The sequence below is a fragment of the Leuciscus leuciscus genome (assembly GCF_965113295.1).
Source record: "Leuciscus leuciscus genome assembly, chromosome: 1".
Lineage (NCBI taxonomy): Eukaryota > Metazoa > Chordata > Actinopteri > Cypriniformes > Leuciscidae > Leuciscus > Leuciscus leuciscus.
The window spans coordinates 61,924,298-61,943,184 of NC_138725.1; the positions used below are offsets into that span (position 1 = coordinate 61,924,298).

The 18,887-nt window shown below is 37.1% G+C and overlaps 1 protein-coding gene across 1 annotated transcript in view; it reads right to left on the reverse strand.

Annotated features, from left to right (window-relative positions):
• The window catches only part of smurf2 (SMAD specific E3 ubiquitin protein ligase 2), a 53,258-nt gene that overhangs the window by 9,381 nt on the left and 24,990 nt on the right, over window positions 1-18,887 (reverse strand). The window contains exons 4-12 of the mRNA XM_082162070.1: window positions 16,728-16,861; window positions 14,854-14,919; window positions 13,210-13,294; window positions 12,930-13,013; window positions 10,117-10,319; window positions 8,560-8,644; window positions 6,191-6,349; window positions 6,021-6,065; window positions 1,938-2,145 (exon numbers count right to left, since the gene is read on the reverse strand). Coding sequence (XP_082018196.1) covers window positions 1,938-2,145; window positions 6,021-6,065; window positions 6,191-6,349; window positions 8,560-8,644; window positions 10,117-10,319; window positions 12,930-13,013; window positions 13,210-13,294; window positions 14,854-14,919; window positions 16,728-16,861 — 1,069 coding nt within the window. The remainder of the gene's footprint in view (window positions 1-1,937; window positions 2,146-6,020; window positions 6,066-6,190; window positions 6,350-8,559; window positions 8,645-10,116; window positions 10,320-12,929; window positions 13,014-13,209; window positions 13,295-14,853; window positions 14,920-16,727; window positions 16,862-18,887) is intronic.

Genomic DNA, 18,887 nt, shown 5'->3' on the forward strand with positions numbered 1-18,887 from the left:
AAATAGTAGAGACACAGAGTTGAAATTTATGAAGCATTACAGAAAGGTCACAAATGAGTCACAAACTCATTTCAAACTTCTTTTACTTCACATGATTGTCAAGGGTCATAAACAAAATTGTATATGCTGGTGTTATTTTAGTATCATTGAGATACTATTATAGATTTTATTAATAGTTTGAATAATTTCATTTATTTTGTTTTGTTAAAGCTTTTGTTGTGTGTTCTTGTCATTTTTATTAGCTATTGTTGTTTAAATAGTTTTAATTCATTTTTAGTTTTATTTGTTGTAATACATCAAATAAAACTAAATGGAAATGAGAAACGATTCCTTGGCAACTAGCTTCAATAGAGCAAGTTTAATTTATTTATTTAAACAATTTATTTTATTTCAGTTAATGTTTATTTTATTTCAAGTAAAAAATGTAATTAAAAAAAGTTAAATTGTACTTTTATTTAACTATAATAACCCTGGTATCTGCACAAGAGCAGAAAACACAATAAATAAAACCGAGCGCAGCATGTTGGAATGCAGCATCCAGAAATGCCTGTGTGTATCCAGCTCAACACCCTTAAACACCCCAGAGCAGACGACCAAACAGACACACAGACCAAAAACACTTCGAGCTGAGGGAGGGGGGGATACATGTTTTTCCAAAAGGCCTGAGACGAGGCTCAGAAGTGTGTGCAGTATGTCACACGCATTAGCTGAACTCAGCGTGGTGTTTGCTGCATGCTAATGAGGTTTAACATCATGTCTGATGCATTATGGCTTTTTCCACACGTAAATTGCTTTGTGGGTGATACCCAGCTGAGTTCAAAGGCTTTAGGAACGCTAAAGGTTAACCAGGCCTTAGGGCTTTGAAATATCTCTATTACAGGCTGGTTCAGATTGACAGGTGTTACTGGTGCAATTAACACCCTTGAACAACAACAGAGATCCCCTCTGCCTCCATGCTCACGACTGAAGTGGATTCTGCTGCTTTGTGATTGGTTCAGTGGTTGCAGGGTGCACAAAAAACAAACAAACAAACAAACCCCAATAAAAATAGCCCAAAGAAATGGAAAATGTGAGAGTTTTATTTGTTTTGGCCACTTGACTCTATTGGATAGACATGCAGAAGAGAGAATAAAAATGTTGGTGAAAAGAGGCAGGAACGGGACGGTGAAAAAAGATCATGAGGTGGATTTGAATTTGTGCCACATGGATGATGACAATAAATGAGTCTAGTTTTACTGAAAAAAATAAATAAAAAAAATATCGAAACACAAAAGGGCATAAGATTAATCTAATCAAATTTAGGGAGGTTTATGCTTTTTCATAGTTTTTATTTGCCAATGGAATAAAATTGAAAGGTAATTTAGTTGGTAAAACGTTTATTTTTCAATATTCCTTCTAGTGTGAAAAGTATTTATTTTGAATTCGATTTTTACTGTGTTCTAATTCCAAAATTAAACATTTTGAATCTATGTGGCTACAATGGCTGATATGATTATTCCTCTGATTAAAAAACTGTTCTAAAGGTTGGGGTCTTTTTTTTTTTTTTTTTTAGAAGTCTCTCAAACTCACAGAGGCTGCAGTTATTTGATCAAAAATACAGTATAAACTAATATTGTGGAATCTTTGTCCTGTGATACATTTGGTTTCAGGATACTTTGATAAATAGAAAGTTGAAAAGAACAGTCTTTATTGATTTAAAAATATTTTGTAACATTATAAATGTCTGTGACTTTTGATCAATTGAATGCATTCTTGCTGAATATAAGTATTACTTTTTCCCCAAAAAAATAATAAAAAAAATCTTACTGACCCCAAACTTTTAAATGGTAGTGTAGACACATATTGAATATGGTCAAAATGCAGAAAGTCCTAATTATAAGCTGTGTTTAAAGTTTGCTAATATATTTCCAAACTGATTGGAAAAGAATCGCTCTCACCTCAAAGATCTCCTCACGCGAGACCTCGATGCGACAGTGTCCCGCCTGAGGCTGCTGCTGGGACAGCTCCTGTCTCAGGATCTTCAGTTTCTGCACCAGGTCTCGCTTGTACTTGGGCACCGTGAGACATTCGGGGTCCTCGGGGAGATTTCCGGGAGATATGGGAGATATGACCGACTGAGCCTCCTGCTTCAGCTGTCCGGGGCGACTGCAGAGAAAGAGCCAGGGGGAATAAAAAGAGATGAAACGTTCTGCATGCATAAACACTGACCCCATCTTCACCCTCGCTGCTGGAGTCAGGTCACGACAGAATGAGCTTCTAAAGGAAATTTCTCTTCACAAGCTCCAGTATGGTCCTGAACTGATATAATGCTGAATACACAGTCGGCTCCAAAAGTACCTGGACACTTTTTGAACACTTAACGACACTTAAAATGTTAAATGTCCTTGCATTAGATTGTGGAATGTCAAATGATGAGGCATCGGCAAACAAATGCCGCTTGAGCAGAACTGACTTCACAAACTCCAGTGCTTGACAAATAAAGATGGAGTGAGAGGGCAGAGGTGTGTTCATATAGCACCAAAAATACAGATGAAGTGAGGTGTGCATGCATTCATCCATAAACAACACATTTTTTTAATATGTAAACACACGCTCACTTCACATATCACTCCGTACACACTTCACAGACACTCTCAGACTCATTTATCCATGGGACACCATGATCCTTACGCTCGTTCTCCGTCTGCACGTGACCCACATTCTTCAAATATTCCCTTCCTCCCATTCTTTTTCCTTGACACGCAGAAGCTAACTTCTCTGTGCCTGCAGTTTTACAGTTTCTTGATGCATTTACAGCACTATACTGATCTAAAATCGGTTTGATTCTGAATCAAAGTGTAAACAGCCAAGATTATATCTTATTGTTACTTTGTAAAAACAGCCTGATGTTCATTATAATATACAAGCAACAAGAATTCATGGGTCAATGACAAATAAGGATGTCTGAGATGATATAAAGGAGAAGAATCTAGCTCAAAACAAGTTCTTAGAATCTAAGGGTGTGTTCACACTTGGCATGTTTGGTTGGATTAAAACGAACTGGTGAGATTACTCTGATAGTGCGGTTCATTTGAACAAGTGTGAACGCTGCCATCTGATCCCTGGCACGCACCAAACAAGCGGGCCGAGACCTGAAAAGATTGGTCTTGCCCACTTCCAAATCAACTTTGGAGCGGTTCGAATGAAATATAAACGCAACATGGACCAAATACAAGTAAGCGAACCAAAAACAGGACGTGATGTCACAAGATGCAACCCTAAAAAGGAAAGAATGTTCAAGCATACCATGTTGTCCATCTCAGTTCGGTACAGGATCAGAACCGTGTCTCCTTACAGCAGATCGTTTGTGTGTGTGACGGAGGGATTCGTGTCGCTGTTTTGACTCCTTTACACATTTTATAAACTCTTCACAAGTTCTCAGCTGGTCAAAATACCATCATATGTAGGCTACGCACAAACAACGAGCGCATTTAAACCCACACACACCAATGTTTTGGATGTTCGATAAGTTCCGTTGCGAAATATACGTCAGAAAAGTCGACCAATCAGGTTGTGACCGTATCCCTATGCCTTTCGGTATCTTTAGATTCGGTGTTAAAAATGCCAATGTGAACACTAAGCGGACCAGGACTAAACAGCTTTTTTTTTGGTCCGGACCAAACGAACCAAATTACAAGTGTGAACACACGCTTAATCTTATAATCCAAAGTTCTTAATCACGTCGTTGCCATTTTCATTAAAAAAATTTAAATAAATAGTGGAGTGACTATCCAGAAAACAGGTAACAAGTATTTTCAATAGACCTTGAATTCACTTTTTTGTCCAATGTAAATCAGTAATAAAAAATAAAATAAAATAAAGCATATATTTGAAGCCAAATTGTATTTTTTTCTTTCTTGTTCCCCCCCCCCCCTCCCCCCCCCAAAAAAATATTTTTAGCCATGAATATAATATAGTTTTCTTAGGGTTTCTCCATTTGACCTGGTGAAAAAGTGAAAAAAAATCTCATATTTAAAAATAAATAAGAAAAAAACACATGATTTCCTGCAAGTGACACTGACTTTGATTTGGTGGATAAAAGTTTTTCAAATATTCATATTTTTTAAAAACTTTTTACATTAATATTTCAACAACTTTTATCAACCAAATCAAATTGGCCTCACTGCTTGCATTATTTAAAAATAATTAACAATAATAAAAGATCATGCCAAATCACTCGTGCCAAATCATATTTACAAGAATTACAGCCTGTTTTGTCATTATAATCTCTGATAATCATTACAATCATTTTGCCATTAAATATCTTAATCACTTTTTTGACATTAAGAACAACAAAAAAATGAAGAAGTTTAAACCATCTACATTAAATATGAGATTTATTCATTAGTATCTGTTAATAATATTCTTGAATAACTGAACAGATTCATGCAAAAAACTAAACAAAACAAAAAAAACACTCCTTTTTTTTTTTCGACTGTAATCCATTAATTACCCTTGAAATGCTGGATGTGGATCATGAGGGTGTATCCATCAAAAAACAAACACAGCTCATGCATGCACACACGCACAGCCATGACAATCAACCCACCCGCCCGAAGCTCCCATCACGCACTTGATCGTGAGATCATGAAGCCATCAAGGCTGAGAGGAAAGCTCACGGCACTGAAGAGTTTTGCCAGATGACAGAGAGGTGAGAATTTCTGCTCTGATTTAAGACAGATGTTTCGACAGATATCCACATAATCTATCTGATGCCTTTTCCAAAAGTGAGACAACTGCAGCGCCAGGAACGTTTACACTGACTCGCTTTGGCAGTTAGTTTGCTTGAGGGATGATGTCTTAATGCAAATGATCTGTTTGGACTGATATCTGTCTGGTATCTCTTTATGGCAAACATAGCGATACAATATTAAATAAAAACCTAGGTAATGGCACGATAATGTTTTTTTTTTTTTTTTATGTTTAGTGCATAATCATTCAAAGCTGTGTTATACTGCACACTTTTACTATTTGTTGCTTTATTATCTGCTTTATTGTGCATTCAGAGTTTAGATTTGGGTAAAATGGAAATAATTCAGTTTGCACTGACCTAAAGCTAAAGTACATTTCAGACAATCTCTTCTTTCACAAAAAAATATAATATAATCATGTGAAAAACGTAAACTAAAAACACTGGATTTTTGAGTCATGAATATTATGTAGTTTTCTTAGGGTTACTCAATTTGATCTTGTAAAAAGGTCAATATCTTATATAAAAAATAAAGTTTAAAACAACAACAACTTACTAAACACGGCTTTCTGCATGTGACACTGACTTTGATGCATAATTTTTTCAATATTATATTATATAGTATATATCATAGTAATTTACCCTAACTAAATTACATTTTTTTCACTGCTTACATTAAAAATAAAAGAGTTATGTATAAAAGATCATGCTAAATTATTATGAGCCATAACTTTGATCTCACAACTTTGACTTTCTATTTCCCTATGTGTCTTTATTTCTTGTTTTAAACTTGATCTTTTACAGTTTTACCTTGTTAATCTTTATTTCATACCATAGGGTGATTAAAGTGAGGATTTCTATGTTCAAATATTTTAGGCACATTTTGAATACATTCTGCAAAATGTTGCCAATGACCTTTGAAAAAAAAACATATTGATTAACGTCAATCCAAACATCCCAGTTGACAGGTGGACGCTTCACATTTCCGTGAAGATACTATCCAGGTGCAATGATTCATTCGCAAGATCCTACGTGAACTGATATTCCCTGACTTGTGTGATGCCATTCATGCAAGCCGTACCCCACAGAATATTCTTGTTACTGCAAGAACAACATGAAGTGGGAAGACGGAATGTGGGACATGTCCTTTGATCTGTCAGGACAGGAAAAGGGAAACTCGATCTCTCCCCATTAATGCATTCCTCTGGCTCAAGCGACACACACAACTACACATGCACGGTCACGAGCATGTAGATCGATAAAACTGAAGAGAATCTGATTCATGTCTTACCTGCTCTGAGCCTCAACGGCCCCACGGGAGCCATTCGGACTGGGACTGTTGGAGTAAACGTGAGAATCAAGAGATGAGACTTAAGCAATACGACTATGTGTGTCATGTCTCTGGTAGTTTCTAGGTTAAATGGTGTCTGGTTCTTTCTGATGAAGTTGAGAGTGACTCACTTTAGGACGAGGTGCAGGTTAGCTGAGAGACGGGGGTCCGTGAATTGTGTGGTTCGGTTGTTGTGGTCCACAAAGTACACCCGTCCTGTTGCGGTGTTCCTTATCTCCCAGCCTGGAGGCAGCGGACCCAACTCCTCACAATTCACATTACTGAGATCCCTGCAGAGAGAAAGACGGAGAACTGTTTGTCAGCTCTAGCATTGGTTTAGTCCCTGGTGAGATTAGAAATTGTTATGATATATGTAGAGAACCAGTTCACAATTGGACATTACCGTAAATGCACATAGTGCAAGATAATATCTGGAGTATATTTGAAGATTTCAGTTGCAAAAGCCGCTAAACGATATTGTGCGAATGCTCTCCGCACATAGTATACGTTCATCCGCTAAATCCCAGCCTCTGCCCATTTAGAAATACCGGTTCGTGGCAGAAACCGCTAAATGGCAAGTTCATAGAACCAATCAGAAGACGCGAATAGAAATCATATGATTTCAAAATGAATGACAGCAAGCGTGTGAGCCAGCTTTCAATTGTTGAGCTGCTAGTTGTTATCCTGTTTAAAGAGATTAACTAAAGATGTTTAGAAGTTTATACAAGAAATGTACGTTTTATGACAATGAATTGTTTAGATTTGACTAATATCAGATTAATGTTTACTGACTTCATGCACTTCTTAATGCACACCTTATTTAACAGTACACTTACGATACAGATGTGGCAGTAGTGATTAGTAGTGCAACTGTTTACTATGTCTTGAATTGATTAAAGTGATAATTTTGAAAATAAGGCATTTCAATAACTGACTAATAACCTTTTCATTGCCATTAAAGTGAAATTACTGAACCTAAACATGATGGGAGCCTGATCAAAAAAAAGAAGCTAATTTTAAAGAAAAATGTCAGAAGGACTTATATGTTTTTGCATCTTAACTCTTCATATCTACTTCTTTAGCTAGAGGGTTCCCCGAAATGGAAATTTGATGTTCCATGTGTTGATTTTATTACAAATACTTTCATCATTTCAACTTGTCTAGGAAACATTTGACCATTTATTTTATTTATTTATTACTTTTCAAATGCCTTTTATGTACATATTGTATTATTTTACCCTTATCCCAAACTTTTTTTTTAAAGACATCTTTTAGAGTATAAAAAAATTAATGAAAAAAAACCCCCATACATATACATATATATATTTATATATATATATATATATATATATATATATATATATATATATATATATATATATATGAAGAGTTCAGATGCAAAAGCCTCTAAATGCCATCTGAAATTTTCTTCTAGAATGATAATTTTTTATCTAGCTCGTATATTTAAATTCAATAATTTCACTTAAATGGCAATGAAGATTACCTATTAATTGTCATTTAAGTGAAATTACTGAACTTAAATACACAAGCTTGATAAAAATTATCATTCTAGAAGAAAATTTCAGATGACATTTAGAGGCTTTTGCATCTGAACTCTTCATATATATATATATATATATATATATATATATATATATATATATATATATATATATATATATACACACACACACACACACACATATATATATACATATATATATATATAAAATACTCAAATAAAAATTAATTATATATTTTTTTACATAAACCGTTTCAATATTTATTGAGTGAAAAAACTTATATCATGATGATCGTGATTTGATGGAAGTGTAATGTGTTCATGATTTCAAATGAATGCAAAAAAAGTAAAAAATGCCATCACTTAAACAGTGCTAAAACACTTAAAATATATTGTAACGTGCTCCTTAGACTGACGTTAAATTAAAAGAGAGAGAGAGAGAAAGACAAGAACAAAGCAAGAAGACAGACGAAAGAAAGTTCGAAAAGAGAGAAATTAAAAAAAGAACGAGAGGAAACAAACTTCAGAGATGTTGATTTCGGGCTCCTGACAAACATCATCAAACTAACAGAGCAACAAATGTGCAGCGCTGCAAAAAGGCTCATTGTCAACCCAAAGCCACATTTCATTTTTTCAATCTCAGATAAATGACTAAACGGTCCCCTCATAAAGCTCCAATTTTCACCAAGTTCATGTCTTCTCAGTTTCTGCCCTAGCCAGTTGCAACCATCAAAAGCATTGAGCTTCGAGGCATTTTGAGGAATAATGTTCGCACACAGTAATATCTCATTGGTCAAAAATCACACTCTACAATATAGCTGTATTATTAAACAGTGATGTTTTTGCATGTTACAAAGAATGACTGGTTAGAGGCGCAGGTTTCCAACCAAATTCAGTATAAAATATTTGTTAAACAAGATAAGTTAAATAACTGTAATAATATTAAACATGTAAAAGACACAAAGGATAAGGAGGTACCTGGGCACTCTGGGGTCGTGCCATGTGCTGACGCCCGTCTGCGTGTGCAGGAAGTAGACCTGGCCCTGCTGCGTTGTCCGTTGCTCTGTGAACAAACACCAGGGGGCACCATCCGTCATTTACAATGTGAAAAAAAATGCCAAGAGGGTTGAATACTATCATTGTTTTTGTGTTCATGTGTGTACAGTAGTGATACTTTCATTCTTTCTCTTTCAGTTTGATTTACCGTATGCTTATCTGGTCCATGACTGTAAACTATGTTCGTTTCACACAAACGGATCAACTTTAAGGGAAAATAATGGCTAATTTACGTTAACCTGATATATTGCTCGCAAAACCACAAAGATCGCATTAACCTTCCAAATAAGGCTCGTCTCTCTTAAATTAAACTCACATGCTGGAGTTAAAGGAGGAGATCATGAATCCGTGCAATTTTCAACATTTACATTTTTTTAATGAGAGGGGATGAAGTTTAACGCTCTATCAGAAAAATCTACTTCAATAACTTCTTAAAGTATGGCCAAAAATATTGCCATTATATTTTTTCTAAAATCATTCAATATTGATATTTATCATGATTTCACACCACCAATGGAGAAGGAAATGCATTCCATGTGTTTGTTAGACCTAAAGAATGTATACAAAACCTGCTATAGAATAAACTACCTTTATAATACCATTTAATTTTTTTCTTTGTTTTCTATTTAATTATTTTCTGGATTCTGCGTTTTGGGATTTAATATAAATGTATTATCAAAAATGTAGTATAAAAAAATGAATTAATGAAATGGGACCAATTTAAAAAATCTTTTAAAACATAATTATTTTACATCAAAACATTGCATTTTTATTTAAAGAATCTGTATAATAGATGTGTATGTGTATAAATTATAACAGATGATCTTGGTTGTATGATATTCCTTAAAATAATAATAATACAATAATTATTCTACTATACAATATTAATATAGCTCTTTTCAAGTTAAACCACACTTTTAAATTAGCGGTTTATCGAGAAGACTTTTGAGTTGGCTAAATATAGGAAATTACTTAAAAGTTTATAAGTGATTTTGTGGATTTTTTTAAATGTATTATAAATATCAATATCGATTCATCTCAAAGTCTTTAAATTATGGTTTAAGTCCCTGTTCCTTGTACTTGACCTGTATCCCATGTCTACAGACCCACATTTAGCTACTTGAGCAGAGGAGAGCACACAGAGCTCTATTTAACCTGTGTCTATAACCTCTGCCCTCTGTATCTCTCCACGGACTTACACACACGCACACAGACATAGAGGGATTTCCAGGTCACCCGTCTGACCCTGCAGCTGGTGCTGACGGCACGTCTGACATATTTCAGACGAATTCCCTTTCTATAGCTCAAGAGACGTTTTAAATACTCCTGCTGCAGCACAAATTTCCATCGCATGTGTGTGTGTGTGTGTGTGTGTGTGTGTGTGTGTGTGTGTGTGTGTGTGTGAAATGTATGCTGCAGGGTGTATTTTTGACCTTTGCAAGCTGGCCAGTATTAACAGAAGAACTGATGTGTGCGTACCGTATCCCTCAGGCAGGTCTGGCGGTGTGTGTAGGTGAGTTCTGCTCATGTAGTTTCTGTGTCTCTGAGAGCGAACCCTCCGCTCCTGCACCCGTGGGTCATCCGCAGGTACGCCCGCTGCCCCGTTGGGCGTCATGATGGGCGTGTTCTCATCCACCAGGCAGCTGAGTGGCCGGCCGGGACTCGAGTACTCGGACGCAGGCCTGAGTGTGTGAAAGAAGAAATGAGAAAGTATGAGTCGCTTTGAATTAAAGTGTGTGCTAAATGTGTGAAAGTACAGTGTAACTGTGACATTAAGAAGAACAGAAGATTACAGAGCCCTTTTGTGATTACTTATGCAAAACATCATAACAAATATGATAATGACCAAACATCTTCATTTTTTGAAAACACCTAGTTTTCTCAAACTGAGTTTCTTCGGAAAGTACAAAGTGAAATAAAGTCTCATCATCATCTCTTATGGCCCTTTCCATCTGGTTTGGACTTTCCCAGCTTTACTAAAAAAAACAAAAACAAAAAAAACCGTCAAACCAGCCTAAGTTGGTTTGCTGGTCTTAAAGGTGCTCTAAGCGATGTTGGGTGACGTCACTTCTTGTTGACGTTCAAAGTATTGTCAAATTTTCAAATTTCAAATTTTTAGCGTTAGTCGTTGTTGTTGTCTAGGACATCTCTCCTCTAGCTAACTTCCCTCTTAATGCTTCTCTCTCCTCCACTCCCCACACCCTTCATGTGCACACGCACTAACCCCCCAACCCCCACACCCAAATCATTCTTATCGGCTATTGGCTGGAACACTGTTTGTTATGTTTCGTGGTCCAGGTTGGGCCAGTTTGTTTTTGTTGCCGTTTGTGGAGCCTGGGCTGTCTGCAGAGACCGCGTTTTTTTACAGTGTGTTCAGGGGACAGGCAGCTAGCGGATAGTGAAAACATGTTTTGGCCTAAAAAATGCATGACATCGCTTAGAGCACCTTTAACTGGTTAAAAATGACCTCCAAACCTGGCTGAGTAAGTGATTTATTTGGGTGGCCAGCTTGTCCCTACCAGCATGACCAGCTTGTCTACCAGCATGACCAGCTAAAAAACATCCAAATTCCCTTTTAAACCATCCATTCAAACTTACTGGTCCAAACTAAGACTAGTAAGCCATTTTAGCCTGGTCTTAGACTGGACAATCCTGTCCTATCCAACCACCTCAAACCCAATGCCCTGGACAGAAAATTGGGCAAGCCAAAATGCCTTGCTCCTACAAGACTTTACTCGAGTCTGCAAAGCATTTGCATCTCTAACAAAACTAGAAAAAGGATCATGAAAGACTTCAGTGGCTTTTCTGGGGTACAATCAGGCATTAGTTTTGAAAACCCATGAAATTCAAATCTCCATGGTCCAAAACTGTACAGTTGCTTTGAATACTAAATGAATAATGAAGACAAACACTGGCAAGCAGAACGGCGTACAGCGATGAGCTGAGGGACTTGATTAAGTCGCAGACCTGCAACCTCTCCAAACAAGGGAGTGAAATTTCTGTCCTTCTCCAGCGTCCCAGGTCAACCGTAAGTGCTGTTATTGTAGAGTGGGAACATCTAAGTGCAACAGCAGCTCGACCGTGAAGCGGCTGGCAACACGAGCTCACCGAACGAGGACGAAGTGCTGAATCATGTAGCGCATAAACACAGCCTGTGCTCGGTTTCAATATTCCCTCTGTTCCACTCGGTTTCAACACTTCAGAGGTTCAAAACTGCCTTTGGAAGCAACGTCAGTGCGAAAATGATGTTTCGAGAGCTCCCGTGGCTGTGAATAGTAATGCGTGCTGCACACTAGGACTAGTTGGCCAATGTCGACACATAACCTCACTAATGTGCTTGTGGCTGAATTGAACCAAATCCCTACAGGCTACTGTAACGTTTTGAGGAAAGACTAGAAAAACAACGGCTGTAGAGTAGAAACAAAAGAGTACATGGGTGTTTTTCAACTATAGGTACTTATGGCCCTGTTTTTGATATAAACCTTCTATTATTTGAGGTATATTCATTGTTGTTGGAAATTTACACTGTCCTTGCTGACCTGGGCTGCATTTCCCAAAATAATCATAAGCTTAAGTAGATTGTAGAGACCAAAACATTTGGGAAACGCAGACCAGACCAGCATTTTTTCTAGATCTTCGTCTTGGAATGTTGCCTGGAATGTTTCTTGGTCTTTATGGTTGAGTGTTTCCTTAAAAATTCATGAAGTGGGGATGCTCCCTGACATGGCTTTATATATCTTTCAGCTGTACTCTGGATAAATTTGGGTCAGTGTCTGAGATGGCAAAGGAGACAGATGTGGCCGACGCACATTTTCCTTTTGTGTGGCACACGCGTACACACACAAAATGACCATTCTCCTAACCAACAAAACCACCTCAAACCCAAAGACCTGGACATTCATTTGGGTAAGCCAAAATGCCTTGATCCTACAAGTCTTTAGTTCAGTCTGCAAACCATTCACATCTCTAAAAAACTAGAATATATTTTTTAAAACAAATAAATATAATAATAAAAAAAATTTATAAAAAAAAAAAAAAAAAAAAAAAAAACACGTAATAAAAAAAAATACCAAAAAACTAAATAAAAACTAAAGTTAATAAAATAAAATAAAAATACATAAAATAATACTTAAAAAAAAAAAAAAAAAAAGTTACAATACAAAATAAAAACATTAAAAAAAAAAGTAAATAAAATAAGTACAATTAAATTAAAATAAAATAAATAAAAATAAAGTAAAAAATAATAAAAATAAAAGTAAACTGGGCCTACAACAAAGTAAACCTGACCCCACCTGGTAGGTCTCTCCCATTGGGTGCTGCGTGTGATATGATTGAGATACTGGATCCGGCCAGATGCAGTTCTCCTCTCCTCCCAGCTGCAGACAGAACACAAAGAGACATTCATACAGATGAACAAACAGACAGAGAGACAGACAGACGCACACATGGCGCAGGAACAAACACAGGGGTCGGATAAAAACAGTGGCTGCTCAGTATCCTCTAAAGATAAAACATTGTTTTATATATATATAAGCGCTCATTTGGGAGTTTCTTAAGAGTTATTTCACGTACCCATCAGGCAGGTCATTGTCAAACAGACGACTGCAGTCGACGACTGGCCCTCCTGTGCCTATCCTGTCCCTGGACTGAAGACTAACTGTTGACACAAACACAAAAACAGGCTGTTAGATGGGTCCCATCTGTGAAAGGTGTGTGTGTGTCATGGATTGACTAAGACTATGTGACAGCCATGTCAAGATGAGTGTAAGACATGGGTAGTAGCATGGATATTTTGCCATTTTGGGTTGTTGAGGCATAGTTGTTAAAAGTCTGAACTGGCAACCCAGAGGTTGTAGCTTTGATCCCCACAAAAGAAAATCACTATAGTGACCGTGAGCACTTTTTTCCCCAATTCAATTCACATTTATTTGTATAGCGCAATACACATCGTTTCAAAGCAGCTTTACAGAAAATGCATGAATGCATGCATGCATGAGCTTTACAGAAACTTTGCGCATTTGTTCCTGCAATAAGTGTACTGCAAGTTCCTTCGCACAAAAACATCAGTTAAACTAGACACAATCGAGTTAAATAATCAGGGTTAAACGTTAATCAAATCTATTAGATCTTGGCATTGAAAACAAGTATATGGTTTCAGTTATAAAATAATTAAAATAATACATCAAAAATGGTTTGCTTCCAATAATACCTAGTAATTCATTGTCATTTAAAAATATTTACATATTAAAAATGTATCCTAATAAAAAATAAAAAAACTATATTATTGGAAAATACGATATAGATCATGTTTTTGAAATTTATCATACATATTAAAAATATTAATTAAAAAAATGTTGGTAGACACTGAAAAGTGATTTAGATCTGATAAAAAATGATCAATTAAAAGAAGACAAACCCATATTGTCAGATACAGAATTTTTTATGAATTATCCATAAAAACAAAAACAAAAACACACACACACAAAAAAACTGTTTTTCGAAATTTATCAATAAAAAAAGTAATTCTACAAAATGGATCCAAATAATGTATATTGGCATATACAAATAAAGATAATGCATTTAAAAAAGGATAAATTATAATAACAAATATAGCTGACATATTTTTATACAAATGGTGTGTGAGGAGATATATTTAGGGTTAGTGTTTAGAATAAAGGTAACTTAGAGTTAATAACTACTTGCTTTCATTAATGATCAACCCGGTAACTGTGACTCATCATAACACACGTGATGAAAAAAATTGATGTGACATTAAGAAACAAATATAAGAGTGTTGTTTGAAATTCTCAGGCATGGGAAAGCATTCATCTTCTAATGAATGGCTGCTTGTAAAACCTGTGGTGTGGCCATGGGACGTGCAACCCAGTGCGCAAATACATCACCACGCCACAAAACTCTTTATTGATGAAGGAACAATGCGGCTCTTCGAGCGCATGAAAGAAAATCGCAGTGGAATATCAAAGAGAAACCGATAAATCAGGCAGAATGAGGGCGTTTTTCCCCTCAACCGAGGGACGTTTTTAGGGCGTTGAAGGTAAATGTGTGGGTTTAACCATCATTAATGAAAAACTTTGAAGCCCTAGCGCTGGTGTGACTCATGGGATACATGGCAGATGTGGCAAAGAGATGAAAATAGAAGAGCTCTCCAAATTCCTGACAGGTCCTTCTCTCCAACGAGCAAAGTTTGTGACTCACCTACTATCTGTCCCCTCACGGTATCGCTGTCATTGGGCCCCAATTTGTTTAGGTCCAAACGCTGATCTGTAAATGAGGGAAAGAGAAAAATTAGCGTCAGGGTAAAGAAAAGGTTCATGTGAGAAATAATCGGAGACTTAAAAGACGCCTAAAACGCTCCATATTTCATGTGTGAGGTCACATATACTGCAGCGCTCTGTATCAGTGTGTGTGTGTGTGTGTGTGTGCGTACACACACAGAGGCTGCTTTATTCCTCTCAGACTGTAGATGTGCCGATAGGAGTGAGGCGCTTCCAGAAACACGCTGGGGCTCTCTGTCATTGCCGGAAAGAGGGAGACAGGAATAACAAGTAGCCTGCAGACATTAGAGAGGCCACTATCTGTTCTCACTCTCACATAGACACACACATATACACACACACACACACACACACACACACACACACACACACAGTCAGATCAGGATGCACACTCACAGCTAGACTAAACAGGGCTGGATGAGTGTTCACCCATCCCCAAAACACTCATCTCACATTTAAACCCCTTCTTATGGTCAAGCACCTGCAAAAAAATTACTTTCACTAAAGACTAGGGATGCACTGATATAGATATAATAACAGTAACTAAAATACAACCGCAAAAATAAATTTTTATAAAACGAATTGGCTGACCAGACTAGTTAAAATAATTTTAAATGTAGTTTAAGTAAATGTATTGTAATTTTTTTGTATAAAAAAATAATGCAGTTGTTGTCAATATATCATGAATCATGCACATTTATTGTAATAAATTATTTATCAGATACCAATATAGCGGTCACTGGTACATTTTCACAATTTCATCATAATTTAAAAATAATTAACATTGGCCAATTGCAATACAGTAAAGATAGTCAAATACATATAGTTTTAAAAGTTACTAGAATATAGCCATTACAAATAAAAAATAAAAATAAAAATAATATTAGCTGAAACAGATATAGACACACTGCACTTTTGTGCACACATCAGACACACACACACACACACACACACACACACACACACACACACACACACACACACACACACACACACACACACACACACACACACACACACACACACACACACACACACACACACACATATATATGAAGAGGAAGTAGACAAAAATGAAGAGGAATTATTTTATTTTTTTTGTGAATTTATCTTTTTTTTTCTTTCTTTTTTTTAAAGGTAATATTGGCAGAGACCAAAAAAAATGTCTTATTAAAGACCCTAATTATTAGTGATAGACTGAACGGGAGGAAGAGAGAGAGAGAATGAGAAAAGACAAAGAAAGAATGATGGCAGAGAGACAGAGGGGTGCAACAGGAAATGGTGAACTGAATCACTTCCAGCTGTGGGAGCGGCTGTGGGTTTCCTGTGCTTATCCAGGACAGTGGTCATGCTGGAGGGTTTCTAGGGAATGCCTGCTTTTAAACACAACTGTGGAGCTGGAACACAGCCAGACAGACTGTGACAGGGGCCCTCGTACCCTAAACATCCTGACACCAGTTCTTGTGTAGCCGACAAGAAAGTGATACACAAATAACAGGACGTCATTTACCTGAGATTGACAGTGGTCTCCAGCCAAAGTAAGATATATTATTGTGTTTAAAAACGTTGCTGTTGCGTTTTTTATTTAAAGGTTGCACACTTTTAACACACACAGCCATTGTAGCACATACTTACAACCTCTCTAAGCCAATTACACACACACACACACACACACACACACAAGTATTGAATTTGTCCTGAGCCATGTTTTCTGAGCTAATTATACACACACTATGAGACTGCTTCCAAGTCAATCATACACACAAACACACACACACACACACACACACTTACAGCCTGTGTCCTTGAGTCGGTTAATGGAGTTGGAGAGGAGTCGTACACATCCCAGGAATCCTGCTCCCTGTTTCTTATGGATCTTCTTATGGTTCCACACGCTGATGGTGATGGAGTCCGACTTCCCGATATACCTTGAGAAAGAACAAGAGATGTCACTTTAAATCAGACTTCTCAGTCTTGACAGTCCATGGTGCAGTTTGCTTGGAACATACATTGCGAAACATGATTACATGCAGTGGCTCAGAAGAGAAGATCAGCTGCTTATTTTAGTTTTATGTAGATAGCAAAGAAGATGGCATGGAAAGGAAGAAAATAAAAAAGATTGAAGAAGACAATAGACAGTAGATGAAAGCAATGAAGAAGAGTAGAAAAGGTGATGAAGAAAATGAAAAAAAAGAGCAAGATGATGACAAACAGAAAGAGGAAGTAGTTGAAATTGACAAAGAAGAAAGAGGAAGAGAAGATGATGAAGAGGAAGAAGACAATGAAGAAGATGACAAAGAAGACAAAGTAGATGAATGAGAGGAAGAAGAAGAGGAAAAGGGGAGGAGGAGAATGACAGAGGAAGATGATGAATAAGAGGAAGACGACGAAGATGTGGAAGGAGAAAAATAATATGACAAAAGGGACGTCAAAGTAGATTAAAATGACAAAAGTAGAAGAGGAACAAGACAACAAAAAGGAATTAGCGGAAGAGGAGGAAGAGGAAAAAGAGGAGGAAGACGTTGAAGAAGTAGAAGAGGAAGATGAAAGAAGTGCAAGATGACAAAGAGGAAGTGGATGAAAAGAAAGAAAAGAAAGAGGTAGAAGATGAAGAAAATACCACAAAGAATAGAAAGAAGACGATGAAGAAGAGTAAGGCTATGTTCACACTTAGCGTCTTTTTTGACAAGAAAAAGTTGACAACGGCGTTTTTTTAGCAAAAAAAAACGCTGGCAGCGTTCGGTTACAAATAGCAGCCGAGCGCGTCTTTTGTTGCTATAACTAACACGGCTGTTAACTGTAACACAGTCTCACCCCAAAACGTCATATACTGACGCGTCTTGACCATGCGTCAACATACGACGAAAGGGGTACCCCCATAACGTCCATATGTGACGATTCGGGTTATGGGTAGGTTTAGGTATGCGTTGGGTACCGCTAGGAGGCGCTGCTGGTGCGCTTCTGTCTGCGTCTCATATTGACGTTAAAGGGGTACCCTTTTCGTCGTATGTTGACGCATGGTCAAGACGCGTCAGTATATGACGTTTTGGGGTGAGACCGGGCAACAGTAGCCTAGTGCTGTGTGATGCAAAAAATGTCGAGAAAGAGAAAGTTGGCTCTTGCGTTGGCTTTTGAAGTTACCGGGGAGGAGAATGTCGGTTCACAAAGACGTTTGTGGGTGCACGACAGACAGTTGTTCTTGTTGTTATGGAAACGACAGGTCTCGCTACTCGCTTGTCATTGGTCAGCTGTCAAAAAGGCGCTTGACGTAGGGCGTTCTTTTCAGAAAAGTTGAACTTTTTTCAACTTAAAAAGACGCTCTGAGCTGCAGAAAAAGACGCCGGCGGTGGCGTCTAAAAAAGCGCTCAGGACTTTTTTGAAAAAACGGTTTACTCCATAGGGTTATAATGTAGAACAGACGCTGGCAGTTTGAAAAAAGACGCTAAGTGTGAACATAGCCTAAGATGACAAATAGGAAGACAAAGTAGATGAAAACAATGAAGAAGAGGAAGAAGGAAGGAATAAGATTACGAAAAGAAAGAAAGAAGGTCACAAAGAGGAAGTAAATGAAGATGAAAATGAAGAGAAAGAAACTGAAAAACAAAAAAAGAACTGGGTTCTTTTTCACTCTTTTGACGTGTTGGTCCACTTGAAGGCGTCTCGGTTTGGTTCTTTTAAACAGGATTCAAAAGGGAAAAACACCCCACATCTTCTCCTAATTTCAGCAAGACGAACCAAGACGGTTCAAGAACTTCAAGCAATCCAATGCAGTTCTCTTGTTCTCTTACCACTGTCTGTCTTTCATCAAGTCCTACATAAAAACTCAGCTGGTTTGTCTGAATGTTTTGGCATGGCGTTAGACAAAACAAATGATTCCCTTAAAGTCGGGGAACAGAAACACCTCAAGAACTGGACATGAAAAGGAGCTAGCCTGTCGAAAAACGTCCAAGCAAA